At 39.9% G+C, this 15,464-nt stretch overlaps 1 protein-coding gene across 1 annotated transcript in view; it reads right to left on the reverse strand.

Moving 5' to 3' along the window:
* The window catches only part of CPAMD8 (C3 and PZP like alpha-2-macroglobulin domain containing 8), a 7,231,600-nt gene that overhangs the window by 3,407,561 nt on the left and 3,808,575 nt on the right, over window positions 1-15,464 (reverse strand). The window contains exon 19 of the mRNA XM_044054766.1: window positions 5,960-6,105. Coding sequence (XP_043910701.1) covers window positions 5,960-6,105 — 146 coding nt within the window. The remainder of the gene's footprint in view (window positions 1-5,959; window positions 6,106-15,464) is intronic.

A 15,464-nucleotide genomic window follows, 5' to 3' on the forward strand; every position in this document is an offset into this window, starting at 1 on the left:
CTGCTTTTATGTTGCACCTACCTGACAGAGTCCTAAGGTCAAACAATCAAAACCTATTAGAAGTTCATAAACCAACTCGTCCCCAGGTAAAACCTTCTATCCTTTAACCTAGCACGACTTTGGAACTCACTCCCACCATCCATTCGCACCAGTAGTAATCATTATATGTTCAAAAAATCTCTTCACACACATCTTAAGTCCCTATGGGAATGCTCTTGTTCCCACCCATCTTAAAAACAAGGTACTCTTCATCTCCCATTCATTCCTATATTACTCAACTATGCCTACATAAACAATTACTTTCTACAAATTAACTACCTCTTTAGCCCTAACACACCCCACATTTATTCTACTTACTTCTATAACATTGCATAGTGGAAAGTACCTCAAATGTGAATTCAATGACTGTATTCTCTTTTAAAATTGTATAAGTATCTTTAGTAATCTATTGTATGTACCTAGTATGTTTGTTTGCTTATAGAGCTTTCTCTATTGTATGTACCTAGTCTGTATGTCTATTTTTTGGAGCTTTTCTCCCCAGGACTCCATTGAAATCGGGTTCTTTTGGCCCAATGGACTATCCTGGTAAACCAACTGCAAATAAAATAAAATAAAAAAATAAATAAAAAATCTGCATTTCCTTGAATTCAGACTGTTGAGGGTGCATGCCCATCTTTTGTTTTATTTGAGACATTAGGAATTGCTGGTATTTAAGCATGTGAAATTGACAATTTAGTGCTCTCATAGCTAGAGTAGCTGAGGTGTAAACCTTCTTCCCACACTTATCTAGTGCTCTGGAGTCCCTTTCAGAGGGTACAGGATTTTTAGCCATAGAAGCCTTAGCCCCTTTGGGACCCTGGGAGTTTGCTCTGGATCAGCAACAGGGCTTTTGTATAGGAATTTGTGTGAGTCGAGCACTCTATAGTATCTATCTGGTTTGGCTGGAGCAGGAGGCAGAGAATCTGGATTTAGACTAGATTCTAAGAAAACATCATCCACAATGTCTAAAACTGGGGGGATAGCAAGTGGTCTGTGCTGGGGGAGTAAAAGAAACTCTCGGAGCCTTTTCTTTGAGTCGGAGTTGTCCTGACCTTCCCAGTGGAAATGTTCCCCCGTGGTATGCAAGGTTTCCCCCAAAGGAATAATCTTCAGGGGGAGAAGCTGAGGGAATGGAGTCTTCAGCATCAGAATCTTCATAAGGGGGAAAAGAGTAATCCTGTTCCTCAGAGGAGCCTGAGGAAACAGACACTTGATCAGAGGAGGCACAATCCTCCTCTTGTCTAGGCCTTTTGTCGGGGGGGGGGGGGTTGGGAACTCCTGATCAAAGAAATCAAATCTTCAGCCATTTTAAGCATCTGTTTCTTAGGCATAGGGCCTTGACCTGGAGACTGAAGTGTAGTTTTTTTTGGTTTTAGAGGAGTCTTAAGCTTAGCATAAGATTTTATGGTGAGAGTAGTTGGTCTGAAGACACCTTCAGAAACCGAAGGTGTTTCTACAGCACCGGCTTCTCCTTCTGCAATGTCGTCGGTAGGGCCTAAAGAAAATGGCTGCGTCGGCCTAGAACTAGCTTTGAAGACTTCGGACTGAAACTTGATTCGAAAATCTCAGGTGTCGCCCGACCGGCACTTGCGAACTGCTTCTGCTTTGGGCACCGCGCAGCAAGAAAGACTGAAGAAAATGGCGTTGGATGCCTCTTATATACCCCTGGTGCACTGACGTCAGGGAAGAAGCGACAGCAACCGACGCCGGACCAAGACTTTGGAATTCTGGCTGACGGCAGGATAACCCAAGTATGATGACTGCAGCAGGGTAACATGATGAACATATATATATATATACATACACATATTTATTATTTCTCTATAGATGTACACACACACACTGGCACATGCATATATAGAGAAGTTTAAACAGTATATCTCTCTTTCTCTAGCACATGCACGCACACACACACACACACACACACACACACACACACACACACACACACACACACACACACACAGTAAAATATGATCCAAGTTAAATTACCAAAAATGCATCAAAAAATGCAGTTTCATCAAGTTCACATGGCTGATAACCAAAACAACTGAAGAACAGTTCAATGGAAAAAAAGCATTTAGTGAAAATGTATCAAATTTAGCTAGGAACAACTTTAAACATTACGACATACTGCCTATGCAAGACACAATGTCCCCCTAAACTTAATCCTAAAACTAGACCCTTAATTCTACTTCTAATCCTAACCCTGACAACAAGTGTAACCCCAGTCCTTCACGTCGGTGAATGCTACAGAAAAACATGTAACCAGATGGGCCTTCATCTAAAATGACAACACCCCAATACTCTCTCAACTTCTAATCCCTTATAACAATCTGAACTCACTTCGCTCCTCTAGTAAACTCTTGACAAAATCAATAAAGGTAAACAATGCAGCAGGTGTTTCCCTATTCACTAACACTATAGGTAAAACTTGGAATCTCTTACCTAGTGACATAACTTTGACTCAATCCCTGCCACAATTCAAACAGAAAATTAAACTTTACTATCTAAATCATTGGCTTTGTTCCTGCAGAACACCTGACTAATCTTTTTCTCATACTCTATTTTCCCCTTCACTCTTCTTATGCACTACCTGTCTAATTTCTCCTCCTTTTACTCATCTAATCTAACTAAGTATATGTCAAGTAAAATTGTTGACATGTAATGAACTGCATATTGTAAATTTGTTTCTCTTTGAAATTATCTTTCGCTCTGTGTGTTCTTATGACTTCCAATTGATGCTATTTCTTAAGAGTAATGATTTTTTTATGTAATGTACTTAGTATTTTAGTGGAGCTTTTCTCCTCGGGCCTCTGCTGAAAATGGACATGTATCCAGCCAGACTAGCCCGGTCAACAAATGTAAAATAAAATAAAAATAAATAAAAACAAAATCAGAATAATAAAGTGACTGTCAATTTCATTGTCCTCAAATTTGTGCCTGGATTCCAAATGAAATACGTTATTTTCAACTCTTACATTCAAGTCTCCACACTTCCTTCACACCAAATATTTCATGTGCACCAGTAAATACAAATTAAATGTAGTTATGTCTAACCTACAGATAAAATCATGTTAATTTAAGATTCTAGAATTTGAATTAAATTATTTTCAGTCTTACAAAGCAACTTTGTGTAATATTAACATGGTTCTTAAATGATGCACAGTACCAGCAAGTACAAATCTAGCACTCGGCCCTCTACACTAATATATTCACCAACAATTTACATAAAGCCTTTCAGCAAGCTTCCCTCATACAGTAAGCTGATGTTTTGACCTTAATATGCATTTCCAACAATATAATATAGTTTCTGAGAATTACTCAAGAAGTCTTTAAATCGGCTGAAAGTTTGCTACAGGATAATCCCCTGCTTGTAAATCCCCCCAAAATAAATTACTACTCTTTTTCCAAAATCACATTTCCATGAAAAAATAACCTTAAAATTTCTTCCTTAATAATACCATGATTGAAGTTACCCCCACATATAAAACTATTTAACATGGCTATTGACAACAATCTGAAATCAGCTTTACATATCCACAACAGCATCAAGAAAACACATCAAAAACTAGGCACCCTACACTGAGTAAAGCAATTCTGCCAAGGTAACTCTAGCTACTACTTACCTCTTACCCTCTTTCCTATAAGAAAAACCTATCATGACCAACCTACAAGCCTCACTTAGTTTTAAACTTAAACAATGCTGTAAAAGTTCCCAGATGTGCTTGCAGCAAACCTTACCAGACCCACCACTGTTTAGCACTAAACACTTAAATAGCTCAAGCTTCCTCAATAACTCTCATACTCAGCACACCTTAACCCATAAAATTATCCATACCCCATCCTCCTGCCAGCAATTAGACCCCTACTCAAATACTATCTTTCAAATTGTCCCTTCAGTCAAATAATAAACTGCTTACCATCTGCAAACCACAAAGGTTGCTGGAGTCAGTCTCTATTCCAATAGTGTAGCTAGAACTTGGAATAAAATTCCTATATCAATCAGGTCTATCACACACCATCTTTTCAAACCATTAATAAAATACTACTACTCTGCCTCCTGGATTTGTCCCTGATCCTAATCTGGGACAGAGCTCTTTAACATGACGACTGCAAGCTGGGGGCAATCAATTTATCCCTCACTGATGAAGATATCCTTCAGGAGCGTCTATATCAGTCAAATGATTGGTGCCAGAATCATGGCCTAAAACTACATGTGAAAAAATACATCATCATACCTTTTGGGAAGTCAAACATCCCTGCAAATTTCAACATCAATAGACTCAGAGTAGACTTAGAGGTGAGAGACATAGGCACACAGATAGACAGTAGCCTGAACTTTGACCATGTGTCCACATTGGTGAGAAAGTCCTTTTATGTGGCACAACTTATAAGTAAAAGTATGCCATTAAAGAGCCAAAAAAATTATAGCTCCACTATACTCAGCCCTGATTGGACCAATGACCAAGCGCAATCTGCCATTTGGCATGTACTTGACTATGCACTTAAACCAGCTAGAGTAACCTCATAGGCTCCTCACAAAGAAAATAAAGGGAGTAAACAACACATCCTATGTGGAGAGACTAAAAGCCCTATCCCTTTACTCTATCCCCTACCAACTATTAAGGGGTGGCCTATACCTGACCTACAAGGCACTCCCAAATGTAACCCTGCTGGAGCTGCTACACATCCACAAGTCAAATAGTATGATGGTCACCTGATCTAGGGATATAAACTTGGTCCATGACTCAAACAAAACATGCTGGAGAGACAGATATGTCTCAGAGATTGCCCATTCTTTGGAAAAGGCTTCCTATTTACATTAATCAGAGCCCTTCCCTTCCCTCTTCAATGCAATTTGGATCAATGGATGGGGAATTGCACATTCACACCTGCGGTATGGACAGTAGCAATCTGTAAGACACTCAATGCATAGACATAAATCCATACCATCCTCTTGCCCCTAGGGGCGATATATTGAGTAAAATTGGATTATATTGGTTATGCATCTAAGGGTTCTTAAGCCATTAGCCTAGTTAAGTCCTATGAACACCCTTCATCAACTTTCTTATACCTCCCTTTAAAGCGCTGACTCACTTAACCTGTTTATCCCCTTCTAATACCTTACTTTACTGTACTTCCTAAACTACTATACCAACCTCTAATTATCACGACGACATTACTATTCCATCACCACTTCTCTGTTAACACTCAAACTTGCTTATCTCCTCTAATACCAGAGACTTCATTATATTCCTTAAATTACTCATACACCACTCTTCTATCTGGAAAGTCAGTATAAAGCTTGTAAATTTAACGTTTGTGAATATCAATACAAATTTTATTACACTAACTATTATGCTATGTATTCATTGAAACTGCATTATACAATTTGTTGTCATAAAATACTGATTGCATTAAATATGATACCTTGGCGCTCTTCTTCCTGGGCCTCTGACGAAAAAAGGCACCTATGCCCATTTGAACTTTCCCAGTAAATAAATGTCAATAAACCCATAAATAAATACATAAAATACAAACAGTAAGAAATGTGATGACAGTCCAAAACAATCTTCTTCCTCATGTGCCTGTACTGCATCTGTAGGGTAGCATGGAAATACACGTAGAGGTGCAGCACTCACACACATGAACTCATATGCCAATTCATGCAGGTAAAGAAAGCTTCACAAAGACATTCTATGGCATAGCTGCAAGTAATCAAAGCACAGATGTGGCAAACTGCTGGTTGACTGCCATTAGAGTGGCACCTGGATTCTCATAACTCTATGAGAAACCTAGTGAAATAACTGCAGAGGGGTACCTGTTACTTTGAGGCAAGAGACATGAAATGCAAAAACTTGATCACATAGGCCACTAAAGGTATACTGCAGGTCACTATGCAATGTAGCACTCTTACCTCAACAAGTATGCTTCGTTTAATGTAGTCACTTCCTATGGGGGTCCTCTTGTCAATGTAATTTTCATCCAAATAATATTTGCCACTCTTCTGTAACTGAATTTCTGCATGGCAACATTCTTTGCTAGTATAGGCAAATGTTTTGGCTGGAAATAAATACAAATACACTTACATAAATAATCCATTCAATATTTTAATGATACACAGATTACAACTATTAGAAAATGGGCTTGGAGAATTAGCAAATGTCATCAGTTGCTCAATGTTCCAAATCAGAGAATTAGCATACCATGACAGCCTGGTGCACTTGAATATCTCTCTGAATATGAGTCTGTTCATCTGTGCCTGTGTGTGCATTCACACACGCACAAAGTTATTAAATTCTTATATAAATTTTATATTTTGGATGCAACCTCCAACAACTGCATATCCTACAGCTTTCAAACATTAGGTGAAAGAACTAATTCTTATCAAAAATATAAAAAATACATACCAATTTATAATAGAACAAATGCAAAACAGTTTAACAGTGTATTTTCTAGTAATAAAAATGCTCTCCATGACGACAATACAGGTCAGGGCTAGTAACACTGTCAGAGTGGACCATTATTTCCTTATAAAACCCATCCTATCACTGATCAGGCATTTCTGCATGAATAAAACCATATAAAGATTTTCATTTCACTGATGCAGACCTTACAAAAACACAGTAAACATAACTTTAAGCTAACTCATGGCACAGAGGCAGAAGATCCAATCACACTACTATTGATCTGTGTTCAAAAACAAACCTAGACCATTGTTAAAAATACATTTCAGGCACCTTAGGTGTTAAGGTGGCCAATAACAAAGGACCTCTGAAATGGCTGTTGACTGTACAATTTCAGTGGGAGAGAAGTAAACATGGTGCACCAGTGCATACATGGCAAACTGGGGCTTAAGGAGAAAAGGTCCTCTTCTTCAGAGCAATGGTGCTACAAGGACGTCACCACAGGCAGGGATATGCCAAAACAGATTAAGCATCAAAGACAAACAGACTCTGGAAAAATTACTATAGATAAGATAAAACAGCCAGAATGTCAGGTGTGGAAGCACAATCTAACCTCCTATTAAAAATGATCACACACAAAGTATACATTTAAGACAAGAAAGCCTGCTGAAATAAAAATTGTTTCCATACTGCCCCAAATGGATATTAGAACCTTTTCCAAGATGCATTTGGGTTGAACAGTGCCTTTTCTGAGAAAAAACAGAGTTTTATGCACAATGTTTAATAACCCATAATATAAAATGGAGGGGGATGGTACACAATTAGACACAGATGCCTAAGGCCAGCTGTATATCTGACTGAATGCAAAAACGTAGAACAGCCACTTAAAGATCATGCACTATTTTTTGCGCAAAAAGTCTTTTCCTTTTTTTCTGGGATGACGGAATGGCTTCCTGCTCTGCAAATCCAACTTACTGGAATTCTTGTTTCATTTAGGATCATAGGTTCATACTAGGCTATCTGCCGGAGGGCATTTACAAGCCTAGCCCATAGTTTTGTGGCTTACGCCACCCCTTTAGTTTGGAGAAACTATGCCCATTATTTTGCTGTGCCTCTGTCGAGCAGTGACACTGAGGTAATCCCTGGGGTATATCTGCGATCTCCCATCCATTGGTCAAGATTCCTCTTGAACAAGGCCAGCGAGGTGCTCTGCCTCACATATACCGGGATTTTGTTCCACAGCATAGGGAGTCTTTGGGTGATGAATCTATCTCTCCAGCACGTCCTATTAATAGCCGTGTCGAGGTTTAAGTCTCCCGCCCTTGTGGCTCTGAGGGATCTAGATTTTTTGAGGTGAAGCATGTTCATCAAATCTGGGTTTGACATGGCCTTGTATGTCAGGCACAGGTCACCTCTGAGCAAGCGGTAAGCAACTGAATAGAGCTGGAGTTCTTTCAGTCGGTCAGCACAAGACAGATTTTTGAGACCCTTTATCCTTTTGGTGAGGAACTTTTGTGGCCTCTCCAGCTGCTGCAAGTGTCGGGTCAGATACATTCCGAATGGGGCATTGTACTCAATCATTGGTCTGATGAGTGATGAGTATAGGGAGACTATGACCTCCCTTGATCTAGATGTGAATCCCTTCATGATAAGGTGGGCAATGTAGAAGGTCTTCCTAACTACTTTAGCAATATGAGTGTCGAATGAAAGGCTACTGTCAACCTGGGTCCCCAGGTCCCTGATAACTTCTTCTGTGCTCAGTGGATTGCCACCTATATGGTAGCTAGGGGTAACCTTGTTTTTCCCGAAGGGTATGACTATGCATTTCTTGGCATTTAAACTTTAGGCCATGGCTCTGGCACCAGTTATCCGTTTCTGTGAGACCCTTCTGAAGGATATCTGTGTCAGATGTGTTTTCGACTACGGCCCAGTTTGCAGTCATCTGCAAACTTTGTCAGCCATAACCCTCCTGTGTTTGCTTGTACTTCAGAAAAGTAGATGCCAAACAAGAGTGGGCCCAGGACTGAGCCCTGTGGGACACCACTTGTGACAGGCTTTGAGTCTGACATGGCGCCAGCAACTCTGACCCTGTGGGTTCTGTCACTCAGCCAGTTTGCAACCCATCTTGTGATGTATGGGTTTACATTTAAGCTGATGAGTTTTTCAATGATACCCGAGTGGGGTATTGTATCCAAGGCCTTCGCCAGGTCGAGGTAGGCTGTATGGACTGCCTTTCCCTCATCAATGGCCTTGGTGACTGTTTCGAAAAAGTCAACCAAGTTTAAAAGGCATGATCTGCCTTTGACAAAGCCAAACTGGGTTGGATCCAAAGTCTGCAAATTCCCTATGTCTTTATTTATGAGATCCATTATGATCCTCTCCATGGCTTTGCAGATAAGGCTTGTCAAGCTAATGGGACGGTAATTTCCAGGGTCGGTGGAGGCACCTCCTTTGTGAAGTGGGACCACAGTCGCTGTGCGCCACTCCCTGGGTACGTATCCAGTGGTGAGACTAAGATTAAACAGCTGTCCTAACTGCGGGTTTAATTCCTCGTTGAGTTCGTGGAGCACACAGCCGGGGACACCATCAGGTCCCATGGATGCTGTGTTTTTTGCCTTGGAGAGAGCAGTTCTCACCTGGGCGTTAGAGATGTTTGGGGGGCTACAATCATTTGGTATAGATATCTCTCCTTTTGGGGGGGAGAAGTTTGCACTGAACCTGTCAGCCAGTATGTTGGCAATGTCTGTAGGATCAGTAATCTTCACATCATTTTGAACTAATTCTGAGCATATCTGGGAGTTTCCTCCCAGGTTTCTAACATAGCTAAAGAATGCCTTATGATTGTCTTTTGAGTCCTTAGCTATTTTTCTCTCAAAATTTGCTTTGGACAATTTTATGAGAGCTCTTAGCTTTTTACTTATAGTGATCAGCGGTGTCTTACCTTTTAAGGATTTTGCTCTATCTTGTAGTAGCTTCCTCCTTTTGTTGTACAGTTTGTTTATGGCTGGGGTCCACCAGACTGGACGCTTGCCTTTGGTACAAAGAGTCTTTGTTTTGCTTGGGATTGCCTGATCCATGCAGCCCTGCAGGTGCTGGTAGAAGGCATTTGTAAGTGATTCAGCGGCTTGAGTAATGTTTACCGCCAGCTCGGGGGCCTTAAAGGAGACCACACTAGTCTTTAGAAGTGTGAAGTCGGCTTTCGAGAAGTTCTTTACTGTGGTCTTTTTTATTTCAGGTGGGGGCGGGATGAGGACCTCCAGCGAGATTAGTTTGTGATCTGATCTCACCAGTGAGGGGTATACTTCCGGTGTTGAACATTGTGCTCCCATGTTCGTGATGATGAGATCAAGTATATTTTCTCCTCTTGTGGGGATGGTGACTAGTTGTTCCATGGCATTTGAGTTTATGAATTCCAAGAACTTTTGGGCTAGAGTGTTTGGGCTTGAGTAGTGTTCCCAGTCTATATTAGGGTAATTGAAGTCACCTAGTATGATGGTGTTCGGAGATACATTTATCCCCTCCAGTGTTTTCAGGAAAGCCATGTGAGGTTCCTGAGTTTGCGAGGGTGGCCTGTAACATGCTACAAATTGCAGAGCAGTCTTGCCTATGGTTAATTGCACCTGGATGGTCTCCGATGCATCATGCGTTGCCACCAATCTTGAGGTGTGGGTGTCCTTGATGAATATGGATACCCCCCCTCCTTTCTTGGTATTGTCCGGACTTTGGGGCCGGAACGCATGATATGAGGTAAAACCTGATAGTGCTGGGGTGCTCTCAGGAGCCATGAACCAGGTTTCTGTCACAGCACAGACATCGATGTTCACCATACTGAGAAGGGCCTCGAGTGCGTGCATCTTGAGGTTGAGACTTCTGGCATTGAGCAGCATTACCCTTAGTTTTTTTTTCTTTATTGTGTTCTAGGGTGGTAGGTTTAGAATTTGAGCCTTGCCTAAAAAAGGCACTATGGGGGTGGCAAGAGCCTTTTCCAATATCCGGAATCCCAGGGGTGACAGGTGCAAGCCGTCCCTTGCGAAACAGCGTGGCTTGTCCAGCATGTCATCCCAGGCAGACAGACATTGGATCCCCTTTGAATGACACCAGAGTTTAAGCCAATTGTTAAAGCTGATCATCTTATCTCTGTATTGTGGCATCATTCTTGGTGAAGGTAGGATACTGCTCAAGGTCAGGGTCATACCTGCCTGGGCTACATAATCAGAGAGCTCCTCAATGTCTCTTTTCATGTAGTCCAAGGAGGTACGTCTCAGGTCGTTTACACTAGCGTGGACAATGACTGAGTCGTACTTGTACCTGCTGTTGAGAGACCTGAGTGCTTGCGTTATGTGGCGGATTCTAGCACCCGACAGGCAGCTTACTGTGACCTTCTCCTTACTCATTCTGGTGAGCGGGACGTCAGTGTGTCTGACTATGGAGTCACCAATGACTAGTGTGTCTGGCATTGTGTTCCAGCTCACAAACACTGGCTCTACACTGACTTATGAGGGCAATACTTCTTGTATTCAAATTATCATCCTGCACTTAACCACAACTATTGCGCATAAAGGAAGATGACACCAAAAAAAAGAGCTTGAACTACATAAAAATCAATTTATTTAAAATAAAAACCTAATCATTGAGCGCTTTCATCCACACAATTCATGGGACCATCAGATCACACACACATAAGTCGTCAGCTTCCTTTTATAAACTCAGTGACATTACTTCCTAAAAACACTTAAAGGATCCTTAACGGTACACTGTTTCATATGTTTGTGATGCACTTGAACCTTACCAGTTATGTACATAAGTTGTAACATCAAACTTAAAAAAAATCATCACTTAAGAGTATCTTAATTTTTTTTAAATATCTAGAGTACAATATATTAATAATTAATGAATATAATAAATGTTATTGCTGAAAATTTCTATTATCTTAATAGTAAAATACTAATTAATTCAAACAAAATCCAAGACAAAAATAAAATTTGTTAAAGCTTTGCTGATCTCCACAGTACAGGTTTAACAGACACACATTAATTCAAGCCTAGGGTAGCTGCTGGCGTTCAACATAAGTTGCAAGAGAAGCCATCTGTTCTCCAATTTGGTCACCCATGCACCTCCCTTGGGTTGCTACGCACCTTTTCAAATATACCAAAACAAAACTTTTGAAAATTAGTATCATTTAATGAATATTTGTATAGTGAGCTGCTGGAATTTTTCTTCATGTCATTATTATGCTCATAGATTCTGAGTAGTCGTTCATTCTTTCTGACATAAAAACCCAGGCATCCTGAACATATTGCCACGTAAATAACCCCTGATGTTAAACAATTCTCTGTTTCTAATGTATTGGTTTTGCCCAGATTATTTTCCAGAGTTACATTTTCACCTTTGAATATATACAGGCATTACTTAAAAAAAAAAAACACACACTTGTTAGTGCCCTTCTTTAATCTTTGTTTGGCAAAGTCTAGTTCTGCTCAAACAACCACTTAACATTACTTGCCATCTTATAAATGAAATTTGGTTTTTCACCTAGTGTACCGAACACTAAGTTATCTTTCATAATTACCCACTTTTTCTAAAAAAATGTTTTTAATATCCTCCACTATCTCATTCTACTGAACTACAAAACTCTCAAATTTGCCCCCTTTTTATGTCACTCAGTTGTTTATCCTTATCACTACCAAGCCAATACCTAAAAGGGGGGTTATAGCTATCACCAATTTTTCAGTTACTTCATTAGTAACTGTTTCCACAAAATCAGTTGGGTAGCCCCCTCAATAAACATGGCCTAGAATTTCTTCATTTATGTTACCAAATAATCAAATGTTGATGCTTTGTCCTTTTTAACTAAATGTTTCTTGAGAGTAAAAGGATATGAACTACAGTAGTATAAATATGCATTATTAAAAGCTGATTTTCTATATATAGTGGATGTAAAACCAGTTTTCTTGTGTGTAAGAGTGGTGTCACGAAAGCTGACTGAATTTGTGTTACAGGTGAACATAAACTTCAGGAACTTAGTTGTACTATTTAAATATACAGCAAATTCCTGTACTAATGTTTCTTGGCCACTTCATAAAATAAAAATATCACTCAAAAAGTCAGAATTAAATGCAAGTATTTTTTTTACTAAGCATATAGTACCAAATTTACATAGATGGGGACGTGGGCATTTTTATTTAGTATAGACTCCGTATTCTGGCTCCATCCTCCTCCTTGCATTTGTGGTTACTTGAGTGTATGCACATAGCCAATTGATTTTGTCTTTCCTGCACATCCTGCTCTAGCAAGCTGGGTCTCTCTCCTATGTTTTTGTAAGTTAATATCTTGATAATGCTGCACACAGGCTGAGCGTATTATGTCCATTTACTAAAAGAAGAGGTTTTGCATCAGCATACTTTTCTGGAAAAAATTAATTGTAAACAAACTCTAAATCTTGCATCAGTGTCCAACTGTAATCCGCAGTGATCTACCAGAAAATTGGAAATTTTATGAGGGATGGGCAGGGTAAAAATAAGAGGCAAAGTCAAAGGCACTTGTGTGACAGATGAAAGGTAATAGTGATATTAAGCAAAATCAGAGACAATCAAGAGTTGTGGACTTTATGCTGCATGTAATGTGCTTGTGTGACTATGAAAACAGAAGCAGCCTTCACGTTTGTTTCCACCTAAAAGAAACCAGCAGTGTGCAACTAACCTTAAAACTGAAAAGTAAACAAAAAACACAAGTAAAACTGCCCCAATGTAAAAACCCTCTCTCAAAACGTTTTCTCCCTTTTGCTGACAAGGCAATAGACTGTCTCAATTCCAATGTGATGTCACAACATCAGCAAAGAAGAACTTCCTGCAGAGTAATCAATGGGTGGAGCATGTTATGGTCATGTAGGGAATTTTTAGCAGAGATCTGCATTAAAAAAAAGAAAAACGAGAATACAAACTTAAACGGGAAACACTAGCAAGGTAAGCAAGTACTGAGGAAATACATTTTCAGTACAAACACACTACTCTGATTTTGTCAATTTCCACATCATCTTTAGGAGAAACTGCAAAATTATAACTTAAAAGACAAAAAGCATAATATGTTAATTTTATGTCTTATAATCACTCAAGTTCACTGCAGACTAGTGGAAAGGTACGTTTCTTCCATTACTATCAATTTTGATGAACTGACCGTCTTCTTCATCTGATCAACGTATCTGTGACAGCCACAGCTTGGAAAGAAGAGCACTCCTAATGAGCTTACTGTTAGTGCAGAGGATTTCATCTGCATTCATGCTAGAGGTCAAGGACTGGACACTGTAACAGAAAATGTGACAGCAGCTATTTAACTATAACTTTGAATGGTAATGATCCACAAAATAGAAGAACCAAAAGTGTAGCTTGGGTGGAACAAAGGGGCACCTGACCTTATGCAAGGTGTCATGGGGGGGTGCAATATGTAGATGTTGGTTGGGTGGTAGTGGAGTACCAGCATTTAAAAATGGATGCTGATACCACAATTGTGGTCAGGGATGAAGCTCTTTGCACTTTGTCCTTAGACTATAGTAAGGAGTTTGCTACAGTTTACAATGAAGAACTGAAAGGACTTTTTTTGGTTCTCAACTGAGAGTTGAGGTGGTGAAGAGGGAACCAGAAAGGGGAGCTACAAAACTCAGCTACTATTCTCACACTGCTCCCCACTCTCCTCTCAAATGCTAAAGTTTTCAACGAGGAACACCATAAGAAGTAAAAAAAGAAGCTCCATTACACAACTTTATTTTCCATTTTTTTCAACTATTTTGCCATACAGTCACTGATAGCATAATTCTTTCTCATCTGGTTTTGCTTTGCTTCACATGCAACACTACAAATAGTCCTCTAGGGCTAAATACCTGTAAACTACTACAAGCAAAACCCATGAGGTCTTCTCTTGTGAAAAGTGTGCACTTTTACGATCTCTGTGGTTTAAAAGTATCAGCTCTGACTGAAGTAATAGTGGTATAGCCCAACTAATGAGCCCTGGCACAAAAACTGGACAAGGGGGATATAAATGACCAGCTTAGATTGTCTGGGTTGGCTAAATTGGAAAGGGAGAAGCAGATCTGCTCAGTGTGAGACAGACAGCTGGTTAAGCATAGATGGTGTATCAGCCAGAGAGACTAAAGATGGGTGATTTGGCCTGCTGAACAGAATGGAGTCAGTGAACCTGTGGACCAGTCTGTGTGTGTGTGTGTGTGTGTGTAGTGTACATGTACATATGTGTGTATGTAATGTCCCTGCTTCAGTGATACATCACCACCATCATTAGAGGGGGGTGCAGGGTAGAAAACACCATCCTGCCACGATGATGGCCCTTTGGCAGCTAACTCTTGCCACCTACTACCACAGCTAAAAGTAGGACATGAGAAAGGAGGAGGTAACAGCCTTAAGTGGACTGAAAGTCAGTCGGGAGAGGCAGAAATGTGTTCCCTTTTCTTATCATTGACACTTTACTTGTATCAAGAAATCAGCATTTCAGTGATGTGGAAACAGAAAAAGGCATCAGGAGAACTAACACCACCCCCCACCTAGGGAAGATAGAGTGAAACACAGGAAGGCATATTTTAAGGCACATTATTTTGGTCTGATTTTACTTTCACTAGTTAATCAGGTATATTTTAAGAACTTGGTGGTTTTCAGCATCTTTCCAGTGTCAGTTTCCATGACATTCCAGTGTCCTACACTCATGCTGAGCAGTCTGCTGTATGGTGTTTTAAATATGCATATTTGGAAGATTTAGTTACTGATTTATACTTAGCGAATGACAGTTAGAAACATGACATATACTATTTAAGCCAATTATATATTTTTTCAAAGTGAACTAGGTCTAGCATTTGTAACCCTGATTGTTTAACTTCTAAAGTGACTGTTTAAAATAAAAAGCAAACTTATTATCTATGGAATAAGTTGCTGTGTATGTGTGCATGCTAGCATTTGTCTGTCTGCATACAACTAGCCACCCACCAGTGTGAACACAGGCTCTAGATGACTGTCA

Source organism: Protopterus annectens, chromosome 13.part0, assembly GCF_019279795.1.
Source record: "Protopterus annectens isolate FY-2018-M chromosome 13.part0, PAN1.0, whole genome shotgun sequence".
Lineage (NCBI taxonomy): Eukaryota > Metazoa > Chordata > Ceratodontiformes > Protopteridae > Protopterus > Protopterus annectens.